Genomic DNA, 19,220 nt, shown 5'->3' with positions numbered 1-19,220 from the left:
CCCGTTGCCGGAATCACGAGGATTCCCGGCCCCTAAATTACCCCGCTCGAACATGGTCCTGCTCAGCCCATAAACCGTGAGCCTGAGCCAATACCGCGGTCAAGCCTTCACCTTCCTCCATGCGATACGGAGATTTTTTATGGTGATTATATGGCGTGGCCATCCTTTAGGGATTTATTCACGGCCATTTATATAAATAATTCGCGGTTAACTCCGGTTGAAAAATTGTACCACCTCAATCAAAAGACCCGTGGGGAAGCCAAGGATATCGTGAAAAATTCCCCGTTATTTAACTTACCCACGGTAACAGTTGAACGTGGGACGGATATTAAAAACTTGCAGCGGACAGTGAATAATTGTATCGTAGTCCTGCAAATGTATGGCATTGATATCGCGAACTGGGATGCTATATTTGTGTTTTTAGTTTCCAGCAGATTACCAGACAACACTTTAGCTTTGTGGGAGCAGGGAATCGTTGATAAAGCTGAAATTCCGTGGTGGGAGGATTTGGATAACTATCTTTCGAGTAGGTATCAGACCTTAGAAACAGTTTCGGATATTCAAAGCACACGAGTGCCTAAGGCAGGACCAATGCGAGCACCAGTGGTGCCGTTTGGAAAAAAATAACGGCCCATCAGACCCATTTTACGCAGCCTGCATGCAGGTTGTGCTCAGACCAGTCCCATGCATTGAAATCATGTCCCAAGTTTTTAGCGATGAAGGTAGACGATCGGTGTTAGGTAGTTAGAAAATATAACTTATGTATGAATTGCCTAGCACATTCTCATATAGCGAGGAATTGTAAGAGTACTTTCAATTGCTTGAGTTGCCATCAGCGGCACCACTCACTATTGCACCGAACTCAAGCTGGAAACAGCACTACGGCCACAAACAGGAGACCTTCTACGGGAAATGGAGAGGCACAGCAGCCTAATGCCGCATCGACATCCGGTAATGTAACCGCTCTGTTTGCTGCTAGTGCTAAAAACATAATTTTGGGTACGGCTATGGTGCACATTCGGCACTTAGGGGTGGACTATGAAATTAGGGCTCTTCTCGATTCGGGTTCAGAAGGGACTTTCATTACAGAGCGGCTGCAAAGACTCATCAATCTCCCGACGCGACCTGTTGACACAAAGATATGTGGAATAAATGCGACACTATAGGCTAAGGTGCGAAAGCTCGCACAGTTTGTTTTAGGTTCACCTGCCGAACCCCAGTTTAGAATTGAGGCAAGAGGCCTGATTCTACCCAACTGACAGGAAACCTCCCCCAGATTTCAGTTGACCAAGCAGATCTTGGTCTACTGCCCTCTATCGAATTAGCCGATGTTAATTTCCACAAAAGTCAACAGGTCGACTTGATAATTGGTGCGGACTTGTATCCAGCTATTATGAAAGAAAAAATTAAGAAACATGTTTTGGGTACCCTTTTGGCACAGGAGACAGTTTTTGGTTGGGTATTGATAGGTCCTGTTCCTCAAACTACTAGGACAGGTGCTTCCTGTATGTCTTTTTTCAATGAAATTTCCAGCTCTCAGCTAACCCGTTTCTGGGAACTTGAGCAAGTTCTGAGTAAAAAACAGGTTACTCCTGAAGAAGCGTTTTGTGAGAAACATTTCGCAAAGACAACGCTGAGAAATGACCAGGGTCGTTATGTAGTAGCATTACCGTTTCGACAGGAGTTCCCAGCAGATATTAGTCTTGGATATTCGCGGACGAGTGCAGCGCATCAATTTGTTCGCAACGAAGCATCGATGATAAGGAGACCAGAGCTGAGGGAGGAATATCATCGTGTATTACGAGAATACATTACGCTCGGTCATATGAAGCCAGTGGACAGCACCGTGAGTGAGCCTTTTTCAGGGACATACTACTTGCCTCATCATGCAGTCATCAAACCGGACAGCACCACTACCAAGGTTCGAGTGGTGTTCAATGCATCAAGACCATCTTCGAATGGGGCTAGTTTAAATGATGTGCTCTACCCAGGCCCAGTTTTGCAGGCCGACCTCGTCGCCTTGCTATTGAAGTGGCGATTTTTCAAATATGTTTTCAACGCGGACATCGACATCATCAGCATTCAGATAACACGCCATACCACAGAATTCTTTTCAGAGAATCCCAAAATGAGGCGCTGGTGGATTATGAGTTGCAAACGGTGACGTTTGGTGTCAACTGCGCCCCGTATATGGCAATAAGAACTCTTCTCCAATTAGCAGAAGACGTTAGTTTGCAGTTTCCATTAGCTTCCAGGGTTTTAAAGCAGCATATGTACGTGGACGACGTACTTGCTGGAGCTCATGATACCGAGACAGCAATTCGCACGCACAATGAACTCATAGATGCGCTGAAGGGAGCTGGATTTCCACTCCGGAAGTGGACATCGAACTCCAGGGAACTCCTGTCAGCTTTGCCAAAGGCTCATCTTCTGAAGGAGGATTTTTTGGAAATCGACGATGTGAGCGAGGCGAGAATGTTGGGAATTCGATGGAATGCTGCTCACGACATGGTTCACTTCAACGTGCAAGAGATCCCAATAAAACCGTGCTACACCAAACGGGAGGTTTTATCGTGTGTGGCAAAATTATTTGACCCTGCAGGGTGGTTGGGATGATAGTCTACCTCCAACCCTTTACCAGCGGTGGGAGAACTTTCTTAGAAATTATATCCATATTTCAGAGATTAAAATTCCAAGGTAGATCAATTTCACACCTTGGAATGAAATTGAGTTTCATGGATTTTGTGATGCCTCAGAGAAGGCGTATGCGGCAGCGTTGTATGTAAGAGTACGCGAACGTAATTCAAATAAGACCCCGGATGTAAATTTACTTGTAGGTAAAACAAAAGTAGCCCCAGTAAAAACCGTCTCTCTACCGCGATTAGAGTTGTGCAGGGCACTACTTTTGGCAGAACTAATAAATGCTTTACTTCCGCAGTTTGACGTAGCGCAGCCAGTGATCTACAAGTGGACCGACTCCACCATCGTGCTCTCGTGGCTCAGGAAGCCTCCTTGTTGTTGGAACACTTTCGTGGCGAATCGGATCGCAAAAATCGGTGAACTGGTCGGTGTGAGAGGATGGAATCATGTGGATTCGAATGATAACCCAGCAGACCTCGGCAGCCGCGGCGTCCCACCCCAAGAACTGGTAAAGAGCACACTTTGGTGGCAGGGCCCAAAGTGGTTGAAAGAACAACCATCGGAATGGCCAAAAAAGATGGATGAGAGGTCCATGGAAACGGATTTTGAACAAAAAGCCGTGCTCGGATTTCTCTCGAGCACTGCGGGTAATAGCACGGGTTTTTCAGTTTTATTATAAAACGCATCCCGTACACAAATTGATCCCACGAGGGGAAACGACCCAAGTGACTTCCGATGAAATTCGACAGGTCAAAACACGCTTGATTCTTTTAGCGCAGAAGCGGTGCTACTCCAATGAATATCAGGCACTTGAGGCATCAAGGCCAGTGGGCGCAAAGAGTCCCCTCAACGCTCTCTATCCATTTCTCGATAGAAATGGAATCATGAGAGTTGGAGGGAGACTAGCGCTAGCGGAGCTGCCATATAATGAACGCTATCCAGTGATTTTGCCGTACGATTGCCAATTTTCTCGACTTTTAGTCAGATTCTAACACCTGATTTTTCTGCATGGAGGAACTCAACTCATGCTGAGACTTCTGAGGGCAGGATTTTGGATCATACGGATGAAACTTTTAATCAAAAGCGTAATCCATAATTGTAAAGTTTGCCTTATTTACAGAAAAAAGACACGAGAGCAACTTATGGCAGCACTCCCACCGGAACGAATGGAAGTTTCCCGTCCCTTCACCAATACTGGCGTGGGTTTCACTGGATCGTTCGAGATAAAAAAATATACCAGCAGAGCGTGTCTTATAACCAAAGGATATGTTTGCGTTTTCGTGTGCTTCGCGACGAAGGCAATACACCTGGAAGCAACGAGCGATCTATCGGCTTCCATCTTTCTAGCGGCATTTTCAAGGTTTGTGGGAAGACGCGGTTGTCCTCGGAGGGTGTACTCGGACAATGGTACTAATTTTGTAGGAGCTAATAAAGCTTTAAGGCAGGACTTCCGTAACTTTGTAGCAGAAAGTTCCCGCCTAACCACCCAGTCGTATACTCATCACGAGATCGACTGGCACTTCATCCCACCGGGAGCCCCACATATGGGAGGGCTGTGGGAAGCAGGAGTGAAGAGCTTTAAAACCCACTTCCGTAAGGTGGCGAATACCATGCGGTTTACAATGGAGGAGTTCTCCACTTTGCTAGCAAAGATAGAAGCCTGCCTAAACTCGAGACCAATTAGTCCGCTTTCCGACAACCCCGAATCCACAGAACCCCTAACCCGAGGACACTTTCTGATAGGCAGCCCGTTGCTAGCAATTGCGGAACCGGAAATAAGTGGAAATCCCATGTCAATCGTCAACCATTCATCAAGGATTCTGTCGGCGATGGAAGGAGGAATACCTAAAGGAACTACACAAGAGAGTCAAGTGGCAACACCCCCAACGAAACATCGAAGTCGATGATTTCGTGGTTATCAAAGAGGATAACCTACCCCCGAATGAATGGAGACTTGGCAGAGTTGTTAAGGTTTTTTTTAGGGCAAGACAAATGCGTGCGAGTCGTAGAAATACGCACCACGCGTGGCGTAATTACACGACCAATCGTAAAATTAGTACTACTCCCTCTAGCGAATACAAACTAACTTTTTTTCTACTTCCAGAATTTTACAATATGGTTCGAGCTAACTCAAATGCAGCCCAAGAGTGGTACCGATGCCCCGTCTGCAAGCGTAACCACCGCTTGCTGTTCTGCCGTCAGTTCCGCCGAATGGAGCCTGAGGAGAGACTTCGAGCTGTCCTCCTTCACCATTATTGTGCCAACTGCCTTTCGTCGCGACACATGTCCGGCGAGTGTTCATCACAGCGAAGTTGTGATCTGTGCCAACAGCGACACCACAGTTTCCTCCACCTGTGGGAACTTTCCAGGTCGCAGGACCCGAATGCTCCCGACGTCCGGCCAATCCGGCACCGCCGTCCATACCACGCTCAGGCGTTGACTGAGTCAAGCGAAGAGGTTTTGGAGATCGACGCTAGTGATGAGGACCGCCAAGTGGTCGAAGACGCGTCTGAATTGAGCGAACCACCGGTATTCAGACTACCTCTGTCGGGTATCCGGTCGGCAGTCCAGCGAGTCCCAAGAACCGTCAAAAATAGACGCCCGTGTTCTCGCCGACACACGCGCCGCAACTCGCAACTGCCGCGCCGCCCGAGAGCGAATCCATGGACCAGCTCGAAGTGCTCTGGGCCTATCAGTCCTCATACCTACGGTGATACTTAAGGTGATGTCAAGAGGGAAAATTCATTCTGTGCGAGCCATCATAGACCCAGGGCAGCCGCATTTCACGATCGCAAGAGCCCTAGCGCGGAGGCTGCACGCAGTACCCAGAGGTGAGAGCGACCAGTGTTCCTTAACACTCAAAGGGTGGAATGAGGGACTGGAGATCCGGGCAAAGGTGCTACCGAGCCTGACGCGAACCGCCCCAGAGCGCACAGTCGACGCACGTGTAGCGAATGAGTTCGACAATCTGCGGTTAGCCGACCCAACCTTTTACCGCGCGAGTGTGGTATCTATGGTATTGGGAGCCGATGCATATGCCGTAAGCTTGCGTCCGGGACTGATGCCCGCGACCCCCACCAGACCAGCCGCGCAGAATACTATGTTTGGCTGGGTGATATCAGGAGCTACCCCCTATGGCTGGAGCTGAAGAAGACGGCGAAGAGTGGCTAACTAGTTTAGTATTTAAGAAAAAACAAAGAATGAACTGATGAATTTTTGAATTGTTGAAGTACATATTATTTTTGAATTGTAATTTTGAAATGTATTTTGAATATTGATTATTGAATTAATATATTATATTGCAGCGATCCTGCAAGGCGGGCGGCATGTTTAAGCCTGCAGCTTAAGTTTTAGTATACAAACTTCACCGAGAGATGTCGCTGCCAACCACTCGCTAACAGGACTCGTTACTTTATCTCCCTTTTGGCACGAGTCCTGTTAGTCGATCCCGTTGTCAAATTCCACCGTCCGTGGACCCTATAAATGCGGCAATTGAGTATAGCCTCCTTCTATTTTGTGATCGACAGCCAGCGACATCTCAGGTGAGTCAACTCATGTTTGTACATATATTTGTTCAATAAAATTAAATTGTGTATAATACCCGAAAACTTGACATATCTTTTATCTTTGGAGACTAGGGCGTTAGTTGGTATATAGTTAAAAGATTATCTTAAAGAATCGGCTCCCCCAATGGTCCCCGTTGCCGGAATCACGAGGATTCCCGGCCCCTAAATTACCCCGCTGGAACAATTACATTATGGGTATCAAATTAAAGAGGTTTAAGAAAGATATCTGTTGGAAATATTTTGGAGAAGGGTTGCCACCAATTTTTAAATTTTAACTCAGTTAAATTGATAAAGTAAATTAAATATGGCTATGTGGATATCAAACTAAAGAATTTTAAGAAGGCTTACAGTCGAAAATATTTTAAAGGAGGGTTGCCACCTGTTAAAAAATTATGCGCAATTTTATTGATAAACTAAATGATATATTACAGTATACATATTAAATTCAAGAGGATTAAGAAAGATAGCTGCTGGAAATATTTTTGAGTAAAGTTAACACATCTTTGAAAATTTAAACTAAGTTATTTTGATAAAATAAATGAAATACGGTAATTTGGGTATCAAACTTTAGATTTTTAAGAAGGCTTATAGCCGAAAATATGCCCGAGCAGGGTTGCCGCCTGTTTGAAAATTTAACTCAATATAATTGGTATTGTGATAACTAGGCGTTTAGTTATTAATAATTAATTTGATCTTTATTATTTTAATAATATAAAGGTGTATAGCAGCACGGCGAATGAACGACTGAAGTAATGCAAAAGCAACGAGGTGCAATGCACCGGCAAATTCATTAGGTACAATGCAAGAGCAATGAGAGTTATGCGCTCGCTTCGTTAAATTAATCACTTATATTAGTGAGAGCCCTTATTGTAGTAGTGGTTAGTAGTTTACACTGTGCTACCAATTACAATATAAATTGCCATCCACTACAATATCCCCCTTTTTAATCGTTCATCCTACGTTTACAATGCTCATAAAAAAAAATTGGTACAATTTTATTCAATTCACTTATTCTATAATTTAATTCACTTATTTATTATATAAGCTATTTATCGTTAAATGTTGATGAAAGTATAAACAATATAAGAAAAAATATTGGGTTAAATTTATTTAACATCAATTAGATTGCTTCCTATTACGCAAATTGTATCTGTGGTTTTGCTGACTCCCACTTTCGGTAACATTTTTATTATTAGGATCATCCAAAACTACTTTGTTCGTATAAATTTCAGGCGATTTCCGGGAATTTTCGTGACCTTGTTCATGCAAATCGTTTTTAAGCTTTATTTTTTCCAGCGGATTCGATAAAATTTCTGGTTCTTGACCATTTGTAACTTTTTTATTTTTGCATGGAATAATTTGATTTGCGTGTCTTTTCCATTCTTTCGCATTATTATTTGTCTTTACCAAAAAAATTTGTTTTCCAAGAGCTTTGACAATGATTGCCTTGGTCCACGAAAATCGCCCCGGAATTGAAAAATCTTTAACAATTACCTGCTCGCCTACTTTAAACTTATTTATTTTGGATCCGCGATAATTTTTTTTCCGTCTGTTTTGCTGTTTTATTACATTTTCCTCAATAACCTCCTTAATTTTTTCTTCAGCTTTTCTTTTTGGATTCAATAAATCCAACCGTGTACGCAACTGTCTACTGAACATAAGTTGTGCGGGTGAGACCCCTGTGCTACAGTGCGCAGCATTGCGATAGTCCAATAAAAACCGGCTTAGCACATCATTAAATTGACCCCCTGGAGGCCCCATACCTCGTTTTAAAGCGCTTTTAAAAGTCTTCACTGTATTTTCCGCTAACCCATTAGTGGCAGGCTGGCCAACTGGCGTGGTAGAATGCTGAATACCATTTAATTGTAAAAATCGTTGGAACTCCTGGGACACGAAAGCGGTACCATTATCCGAAACCAAAGTTTCCGGTAACCCAAAACGCGCAAAAATATTTTTTAACACATCTATAGTCGCCTTACTCGTGGTATTTTTCCCCATATCCACGCACTCGACCCATTTTGGGTAACTATCTACTATCACTAGACACCACCTATTCATGAAAGGGCCGAAAAAGTCAACGTGAATTCGGCTCCATGGTTGTTTCGGCCGTTTCCAAGTCACGAGCTCCTGCTTTGGCGGACTAGCGCGCGTCATCAAGCATGATTCGCACGACTTCACGACATCTTCCAAATCTTTGCCCTGACCTGGCCACCAACAACATTCCCTCGCCATGGCCTTCATTTCGCTTATCCCCATATGGGAATCATGTAAAAACTCCACTACCTCTGTTTGCAGGGCCTTGGGAATAACTAGTCTATAGCCCCAGAACAAGCATTCCTTATCTATGGACAACTCCAAGCTCCTATCAAAATATGGACGTAATTCCGGCTCTTCGCATTTTCGAGGCCATTCTGAGTTCACGTACTCGATAACCTTCTGCAATAGTGCAAAAGTGAACAGTTTCTTGTACTTTTTTGAGGTTCACAGGCATACCTCCTCCTTCCACGTAATTCAAATACACCCCTTCTGAATTGTCATCCATGGCTTCTTCTTTATTGCCAGGATACCTTGAAAAGAAATCGGCTATGTTCGTGGCTGACTTAATGTGAGCTATATCGAAACTGTAACCTGATAACGTGAGCGCTATGCGCTGAAGTCTACTCGCTGCCATTAACGGAATACCCTTTTTAGGGTTGAAAATGTGGTGCAGTGGTTTGTTGTCAGTTACCAATGTAAAGTGGCGGCCATATAGAAAGTGGTGAAACTTTTTTACGCCGTACAGAATAGCTACTGCTTCTCGATCTAGTTGCGAATAGCGCTGTTCGGTATCCGACAATTTACGCGAAGCGAATTCTATTGGCCGCTCCTCACCTTGGTCTGAAATTTGCGACAACACTGCCCCCACACCCACTGGGCTAGCATCAACGGTTAATTTCGTTTTAAACGTAGGGTTAAAATGCGCTAAGCACGTATCAGCCTTTAAGGCTACTTTAAGCTCATCCACTGCGCGACTACAACCGTCAGACCACTGGAACACTACATCTTTTTTAAGCAATTCATATAATGGCGCACCAATACTGGCAACGTTGTGCAAAAATCTTCAATAAAAATTTACTACGCCTAAGAATGCCTGCAACTCTTTCACATTTTTGGGGTACGCGATGTTTTCAATTTCCCTCACTTTTTTGGGATTCGTATGCAGCCCATGCTTATCAATAATATGCCCTAGGTACTCCACGCTACTACTAAAGAAACTACATTTTTCTTTTGCCAGCTTTAACCCAGCTTTTTGTAATATGTTAAGTACGCTTTCTACTCTTCCCATGTGGAGTTTCCTATTAGGCGCTGTTATCAAAATATCATCGAGAAAAACCACTACCCCCTCTAAATGCATTAAAAGACCTTCCATTAACTTTTGAAAAATTGCTGGCGCGGAAGAGAGTCCATAGATAAGGCGTGTGTACTGAAACAAGCCCCTAGTTGTTGCTATTGTGGTTAGCTTACGTGATGCGGGTTCCAACTCAATTTGTTGATAAGCCATGGTCAAGTCCAATTTAGTGAACTCTTGCCCCCCATGTAGTTTAGAAAAAATATCCTCTATACGAGGCAACGGATGCTTGTCAACCAATAGATTGGGGTTTACTGACACTTTAAAATCCCCACATATTCGAACACCGCCATCTTTTTTTAAGACCGGTACGATAGGAGTCGCCCACTCGCAAAAATCTACCGGCTCCAACACGTTTAGCTTAACCAATTTTTCGATTTCGCTCTCTACTTTTTCCTGAATAGCTAGAGGCACTGGCCGTGGTTTGCAAAATTTGGGAGTCGCCCCTTCTTTTAATCGCAATTTTGCCTGTGCTTTTTTAAAGCAACCTAAACTCCCGTCCCATAGCGCAGGGAATTTGTCTACAACTTTACGTGCATCTGTGTTACAACTGGAGTCGGAATAATTAAAATTAGCCAGGTTTATACCGAAAGCATGTAAAAAATTTCTTCCAAGAAGCGGCGGCCCCCATTTTTAACCACTATTACCGACACCGACGCGGATTTACCGTGGTACTCCACAAGCATTTCACATATGCCAGCTGGCTTAATTGCAACACCATTGTAGGTTTTTAAAATTATATTCGTCGCAGACAGTGACTTACTTTTAAAATATCGCATGTAGGTATCGAATGATATTACACTAAACTCTGAGCCAGTGTCCAGCTCCATCAACAGTGGAACTTTATGCACCATTACTTTAATTTTAATGGGACCATCACCCTTGTTTCGCACTGAAAACAAATTGATCTCACTGTCTTCCACGTACTTAAGTTCAGCTTTTTTAGTAGTACACATTTTTTGCAAATGCCCTTTCTTTTTACATACATTGCATTTATAATTTTTATACCTACAGTTATAACTAGAGTGACCTGCAAGCCCACACACCGTACATGGCTTTTGTTGCTGCTGCTTTGATGTTCCGTTTGACTGTTTCTGATGCTGCTGCTGTTGTTGGTTGTTACCCGGTTTTGCCTTGCTCTGCGATGATTTGCTTTTGTTGCTTACAAAGTGCAGAGCTTCTTGCGGTTCTTGCTTGATGTCACTAAGGTCGTTGTGCTTTCGAATGTACTCCGCCGTGTTTGCTATCTCCACTACTTTGGTCATGCTGCACGTTATATTTTCCAAAAATATTTTATCCCGAGCCGGACATTTTTCCAGCCCCATAACGAATTTGTCGCGAATCGCGGTTTCGAGCATTGTGCCAAACTCACAATTGACCGCTAATGACCTTACTCGCGCTGCCCAATCGTTTACAGATTCATTTGTTGCTTTACTCGCATTATAAAATTTATAGCGTTCGGTAAAAGCTGACGTCATCGGTTTAAAATGATTTTTCATTGCAGAAATGCATAACTCGTAAGTAGTGGTGTCGTGTTCAAGCGCTGCTGGGCTTACCAAATTCTGTAGAAGCACATATGCTTTTTCGCTGAGCGCCGTCAGCAATATGGCTTTTTTCACTTGCACTTCTTTAATGGCGTTCGCAATAAAAAACTGCGAAATTTGCTGCTGAAACACGCTCCATGAATTTTCTTCGTGATGGAATCGAGGCACAGATCCAATTATATTGGTAGCCATTATTTTTGCTTAATCGCACGCTGAAGATTCTAATATTGACTCGTCGCCACTGTGATAACTAGGCGTTTAGTTATTAATAATTAATTTGATCTTTATTATTTTAATAATATAAAGCTGTATAGCAGCACGGCGAATGAACGACTGAAGTAATGCAAAAGCAACGAGGTGCAATGCACCGGCAAATTCATTAGGTACAATGCAAGAGCAATGAGAGTTATGCGCTCGCTTCGTTAAGTTAATCACTTATATTAGTGAGAGCCCTTATTGTAGTAGTGGTTAGTAGTTTACGCTGTGCTACCAATTACAATATAAATTGCCATCCACTGCAGGTATCAAATTAAAGAGGTTGAGGAAAGAAAACTTTAGGAAATACTTTTGTGCAGGATTGCCACCTATTTGAAAATTTTAACTCAGTTATATTGATTAAACAAATGAATTATTGCAATGTGGGTAGCGAACTAAAGAGTTTTTAAAAGTCCTACAGTAGAAAGTTTCTTGGAAGAGGGTTGCCACCTGTTTGAAAATTTATCTCAATTAAATTGGTAAAATAAATTAAATGTTACAATATCGGTACCAAACTAAAGGCATTTAAAAATCTTGATTTAGAAATCTATTTTTATATATAAAAAAATGTTGTGTTCCTTTGTCACGGTCATCGAAACTCAAGAACCGCTGAACTGATTTGAATAATTTTCTTTTTGCATTGTTCGGTATCATAGCAGGATCATTTATATTACAAAAATAAATAAATGAAGTATTTCAATATTAAGGTTTACGGCTGAAAAGATATTTGAGGAGGGTTGCCACCTGTTTGAAAATTTAACTAAATTTACATAATTGATAAAATAAATGACTTATTAAAATATAGGTATTAAATTAAGGAAGTTTAAGATAGATGACTGTTGGAAATATTTTTGAGGAGAGTTGCCACCTTTTTGAAAATTTTAACTCGAAAGCTTAGTATGTTGCACCAATGTATTTTCAATATAAAGCGATAAAATAAATAAACCAACGAAAAATTAGTCCCTTGTCAAATATGTTTGATTTATTATTATTTTTTTATGGATATGTACAAATGTAGAGCGGGTACGGACGATGTGTGGTGGCTGACGGCCGTTCCTGGTTGTATACGGGAAAATAAGTACCCGCGCTCTTTTCAATAGAATTGAGTTCAACCTCAAAGCAGTAAAACTGTTTGGAGGGGAAGTTAAAAAATAGTTAATTTGGCGGGAAAAATGTATGACAGTTTCTAATAAATACGTATGTACATTAGAGTGGTCCAAAAAAATAAAGTCGGAGTTTTAATGCCGACACACCCTAGGATTGATCCATATCGAAAAAAATATACCCCTTTTTTTATTTCGAAATCAAAAAATATTTAGGGAGTGCTTAAAGCGTTCAAAGTTTTCCATGTATTTTATATGGAGAAAAAACAATTTTTCGTAGAAATGGTATAAAACTCTTGAAAATCAATATTTTTCGACCGGAAAACTATGGTTCTCTTCAGGAGATTTATATCCAGTTCTTTATTTAACCATTTTTTATGATTAAAGATTTTTTATTGGTCCCCCCATTGCATTTTCTAAGGCCTTTGGAGGACCTATAAAATATAGTTACCATGAAAAAATTGTTAAAGAAATAATTAAGTATTATTACTGGGAATCTCCTGAAGATAAGTAAAGTTTTCTGATCGAAAAATATTGATTTTCAGGAATTCTACACTATTTCTACGAAAAGATGTTTTTTCTCCATATAAAATACATGGAAAACTTTGAGCGCTTTGAGCACTACCTAAATTATTTTTTATTTCAAAATAAAAAATATGGGTATACATATATAACAATCTTAGTGGGTGGCAGCATTAAAAATCCGACCTTATTTTTTACATTTTTGGACCACTTTAGTGTACATGTATGCGTACATATGTACCTATATTATTAAGCATTAGGGTGGACCGTTTTGGATTGATTAAATAAATGAAATATTGCGATGTGGGTATCAAACTAAAGAGTTTTAAGAAGACTTACAATCGAAAATATGTTTGAGGAACAATATGGGTGCCAAACGAAAGGTATTTGAAAAATCTTGATTTGGAAATATTTTTTATAGGATTATCATCTATCTAAAAGTAAAGACTGAAAATATTGAAATGAAATGAAATATTACATAACTGTTTCCAAACGAAAAGTATTTGGGAAAGCTTTACTAGGGAATTTTTTTAAATCTTTCTACTTATCCAAAATCCGAAAATTGTAAATAAATATAGAATTTACGACATCTTATCAACCGAATTGATCATATTATCAAGGAAGAGCTGGTACACAAATTACTTAATGTAAAAAATTCATAAACAAGTAATTTTTAAACAAACAACACACCGACTCCAATTCTCATATAAAAGTGTAATAGTACCGTTAATTTTTTCATGATCCAATGATCGGATCTAAACCAAATTAGTATGGGATCACCTGGAAATCGGTTGACGTGGTCCAAAGTTATGCGGTAACATGCATAAAAAAAAATCCGACGAATTGATAACCTTCTCCTTTTTTTTTTGAAGTCGGCTAAAAACTACTTAAACAAATAACAAAATGATAAAAGAGTACCGAAAACAAAAAAGCTGTTTAAAAAATACTTAATGAAAACATAAAATTGTTGACACCATTCCCTAGCATTACAAATCAGTCAACTTTTAATCGTAAGCAATTTCGTTTGGAGTCGTATATTGCGAGTAAAGAAATTTTGAATAACATGAGATAATATTATTATGATTATGATTATCATTACTATTGTGAACTCCTATTCCCAATCAAGGATTCCCAAATTACGATCGCATGATCCATGAAGGAACATTTTTTTTACAAGGGCGTGTAGTTTCTGGCGTGTGCCGATGACATCGACATCAACGGTAACAAAAATAGCGAAGTCTCTTCTGCCTTTTCCAAGCTGGATATGAAAGCAAAGCGAATGCGCCTGGTGGTAAACGAGGACAAGACGAAGTATCTCCAGTCACCGCGTTCGCGCCTTGAAACCCACGTCACTGTTGACAGTTATAATTTCGGGAAAGTGGAGAATTTCATTTACTAGGGAACCAGCACTATTACCGACAAAAATATCAGCATGGAAAACCCACGCAGAATTACTCTTGCCAACAGGTGCTGCTTTGGACTGAGTATGCAATTGGGGAGTAAAGTCCTTTCTCGACGTACAAAAACCGCACTCTATAAGTCACTCATCATGCCCGAGCTGTTATATGCGGCAGAAGCTTAGACAATGACAACATTTTATGAGGCGGCTCTTGGAGTATCCGAGAGAAAGATCTTACGGAAGATATACAGGCTTCTACGCATGGGCGACGATGTTACTGTAGACGATGTACCAAATGTACATAGTGCAGCGAATGTATATAGAGCGGCTCCGCTGGCTTAGACATGTCGTTCAATAGGAACCGAAGTTTCAGGAGTAAAAGAATTCAACTCGCAAGCCTATGGTGGTAGCAGACGAATAGGAAGCACCCATGGCAATGGAGAGACCAAGTTGGCACAGAGAGAAATGACTGGCGTTCTTTGTGGAGCTCGGCCAAAATGGCTTAGGCGGTTACAAAGCCAAAGTAGAAGAAGAATATGCAAATGATAAATGACGGAGTTGGGGGACCATTTTCTTGGATGCGCCAGGAGGAACTAGCAATATATTCTTATCAGATGGATTCTGGCAACGGTTCGATCAAAAAATTACATTACCTTAGCCATCGCTTCGTCTGGAATTGCTGCGACATTATTACCAGGTGGAAACATTGCCAATTCAGCTCTTTAGCTGTCATGGCACATAAAAACTCGTTTGAGGCTTTTGATCCATTGTTGCGGGATTTGCGTGGAAACGTTCAACCATTCGGGATATTGCTCGCAGGAGATTTTACGAAAACATTGTCTGTAGTTTCCCGATTAACACGAGAGATAAATGCTTGCCTTAAATAGTCAACATTGCGACAAGACGAACATACATATACTGCAGCTGAAGTATTCGCGCGACAATAACTGGACATTGGGAACGCAAAGCTGCCAGTCAATGAGAGATTAAGACGAATTTTATGGCCTGATAATTTTTGTAAATTAAAAACATCGAAAGGAGAACTGATCGAAAGAATGTTTCTTTATTAAGAAAATTAATTTTAGGAATCACGATTGGCTCAGTGAACGGGCTATTCTTGCTGCGAAGAATAAGGAGGCCAATCAACTAAATAATAGTGGTATTGACAACAGTCGTTGCTTGAGCTGATCAGCTCTTTTACTAGACTGCCAGCCCACTTGCTCACTGTGGTGAATACCACTAATGTTATTCAATCCAGCATTCAACGTGAGGAAATAGCATATACGTGGATAAACACCGTTGTGGAAAAAGACCATCCAACGAAATTTTTTGAACTCGATTAATCTTCCAGGGAGACCTCACATACTGAAATTAAAAATAGGTTTGACAGTTATCATGTTGCGGATTATTAATCAGCGAAAACTCTTCAACGGAATGCGACTCGCAGTTAAGAAATTGATGAAGAACCTAATGTAAGAAAAGATTTTAACGTGGCCTTTCAAAGGTGAAGAATTCCCATGATTCCATTTAATGATGATGATTCAATTTAAAAGATTTGAATTCCCAATTGGATTGACATTCGGAATCACGATCAATAATGCTCCAGGTCGAACTTTGGAAAAGTATGGTTTAGATTTAGATGCGGATTGCTTCTCAGATGTTGCGTGTTCCTGTGTCGGCAAACCAGATATCCTTGATATCTATGCAGAGAATGGAAAAATAACAAATATTGTGTGCGCACGAGTACTTATTACATAACCAAACACATATGAAACGTATGCTTTGTTTCGTTAATAATTTTACGTCCATATAACAGAAATATGCCACAGCAAAGCGTGGCAGGGTACAGCTAGTATATATATAAAATAGTACCCTGAAATGCCAGCTTAATAGGATCGAGCCCCCCCCCCCCCCCCCTAAATTTCATCCTGGCTATGCCGATGTATGTGCTGTAGAGCTGATGAGCACTGTAGAGCTGTTAAGAGGGATATAGTTGATATGCGCTGTAGAGCTGATTGACGCTGTAGAGCTGGTTTACACTGTAGATCTGTTAAGAGGTAATAAATTAGTATGCGCTGTAGAGCTGGTGCGCGGAATAACTTGAACGAATTGTTCAATTTTTCGCAATTTTCTCGACTTTATTTTCATTCTTTACTCTGAGTACCGCCTATGTGGCGAATATTTATTGAGTTACTGAGTCATATTTTTTATTAGAAGTGAGTCTGAGCGTGCGACACACTGCTGGGAGTCAACTCAAATGCTTCGCTCAGTGCTGAGTTACCCATCTCCATGGATAACCAGATATGAAACTCATTTTCTCGTGGGTGCGCTGTCAAAGTGTGTATTTTCAATAACATTCTCCAATGCCATGATGTAAACATGTATCGGCATTTATAGAGAAATTTATGGAGAAACTTTTGATTTAATACAACGAACAAAAGTTGCAATATTCTTCATATCTGTTTTATATTTCAGGGTTTATATTGCCAGTAAAATCGCGTTTAGTAACAAATATTGTTTTATAGTAATATTAAAAAATGCGGGCAGAAGAAATCGACTGCATTCAAAGTGATGCATTTTCCACACATCTAGTGGTAGCTCGCCATTTCGCGTGTCAGCTCTTTATCTGCCCGGGGATTGGCAGTGTTGCCAACTACGCAAACGAGTTCCTGGGCGCGCGCTCAGAAAATGAGGGAGTTTCATATCTACCCTGCAGTACGGGGGAGTGACTACAGGACTGCTGAATCGGTAGCTACCTAATAAACACCGTCAATTACCGACCGACTACTTGCAGTGTATTTCATCGATTACTTTTACAAGGCAATGTCCTAGGCGGTAGTCACCATCGGCTCTCTCTGCACTACCGGGAGTTACTAAAGTAGTCACTTGCGTGAATTATGGGCGCCCTCTGTCGTAGTTTTTCGCTATTCTGCTTACGACTGGTTCGACTCTGCACTACCATGTGCACTACCACGGGTTAATAGAGTAGCTACTTACTTAGGAGTCGGTGCAGTAGCGGTTCAAAAGTAGCGATTGACTCCAGCAGTACTGAAGGGTAGTTATCAATGCCATCTCTACTTCATCCTGTAACCACCCTCCAGTACTGCTGGAGTCAATCGCTACTTTTTAACCGCTACTGCACCGACTCCTAAGTAAGTAGCTACTCTATTAACCCGTGGTAGTGCACATGGTACTGCAGGGCATCGCATGCGCAAGCTGTTTTGTTGAGCACACACATACTGACACAAAAAACGAATACGAAGGCAAAAAACGAAAACGAATTTTTGCGCAACATTACAAAAAAAAATCAGCAAACTTCCGTAAAAATTTCGGGCTTTTAACTAGATTTCCTAGAAATACATGTTTTGAGAATGCGGTTTATAGCCCGATAAATTTAAATTAAGTGCAAGTTTAAAATAGCTGCGACTTATCGTTGATATTTAATATTTTTTTTTCTGATGAAGGTGTTGCTCACTGATGACACTGTTTCTAACTATATGAAGCTGATTTCGACATTTTGTTTTCATAAGATTTAGTATCGAAAATATTCTTTCAAAACTTGCCTAGGAATGTGAGGTTGATAGCACACCTTTTGCTGTTATAATGGTTCGTTAAAAACCTTTTTTCAACACTTACAAAGGCAAAAACGAGAAGGCGAAGACAAAAAGATAAAAAAAAATCCCGCTGTGAATTGTCAGAGCTACGTCAGAGAACGTATATTTATAGAGAAGGTCCAAGAACGAATCAGCGTGGAAACTGTCAAATACCCACAAAACTGGCGAAGCGCATTTTAAGAGCGGCCAGCCAGAGACAATCGAATTTTAACAGAGCCCAGCCAGAAGCAAAATCAATTTAACAGAAATTGTCTCATCAAAGCAAATGCATGTTTTTCTTGTTAGACGCGAAATGTTGACGACTTTTTACGTTTTTACAACGCTTTTATTGTTCTTTAAATTGGTTAATTATTTAAAATAAATGCATGCATAGGTCGAAATATGTAATATGTACATAGGTATTGTGTACATGCATATGTATGCGAGAGATACAATTTTGTAAATCTAAAATGTGAAAGTTATGCAAATATGTAGTATGCAATTGGCAAATTCGTTGGTGATTTGCCGTCGGCATTTGAGTTGAAAAAATCGACTTTTACTTTTTTACCGATTTATATGGTAGATGCTACGCTATTTTCAATGCAACAAACCATAGTTTTCTAGCTGCCTTAGTTTTTCCCCAAATTCACTTTAAAGATGGACACATTGACCAAAAAACGGAAATGCGCACTGTTTGGTGATTTGATGTCGGCATTAAAAGCGAAGACAATCGGCTTTTATATTTTTAACGATTCTAATGGTAGTTATAGGTACGCTATTTTCAATGCAACAAACTGTAGTTTTCTACCTGCCTTAGTTTTCTCACACATCCAGTTCAAAGATAGATACATTGACAAAAAAACATACAAATGCATTGATTGCACTGCACGTGTTAACTTCCAAGTTGTTTTTGTCGAAAAGTTATTTATATTGAGAAAAACTGTGCATTATCATTTTTCACTGCTATACTCGTATTATATGTAAATAATGGGACATATTCATAGTCGACACTAAAGTTAGTTACAACTTTTTCATATCACTTTCAGTGGACTAGGCATCTGTGAAAAAAAAGAAGCAACTAACTTTCTTCTTATTTGGGACTGACAAACTTAAACTTAGAGTAGACTTTATTTCATATACGAATATAGTTTTGGAGTCAAATGAAAATGCATTTCGCCATGCATACGTATGTACATACGTACTCCATTAA

At 40.7% G+C, this 19,220-nt stretch overlaps 1 protein-coding gene across 1 annotated transcript in view; it reads right to left on the bottom strand.

Annotated features, from left to right (window-relative positions):
* Positions 1 to 7,199: 7,199 nt before the first annotated feature.
* Positions 7,200 to 19,220, bottom strand: part of LOC118749559 (uncharacterized protein K02A2.6-like) — a gene marked incomplete in the record, with an annotated part of 15,042 nt that continues 3,021 nt past the window's right edge. Inside the window, 1 exon segment of the mRNA XM_036484364.1 lies at positions 7,200 to 8,639. Coding sequence (XP_036340257.1) covers positions 7,323 to 8,639 — 1,317 coding nt within the window.

The sequence above is a fragment of the Rhagoletis pomonella genome, unplaced genomic scaffold, assembly GCF_013731165.1.
Source record: "Rhagoletis pomonella isolate Grant_MI unplaced genomic scaffold, Rhpom_1.0 Rhpom_scaffold_00001, whole genome shotgun sequence".
Classification (NCBI taxonomy): domain Eukaryota; kingdom Metazoa; phylum Arthropoda; class Insecta; order Diptera; family Tephritidae; genus Rhagoletis; species Rhagoletis pomonella.
The sequence above is the reverse complement of the archived record's forward strand: the minus strand, read 5'-3'. Positions and strand labels throughout refer to the sequence as shown.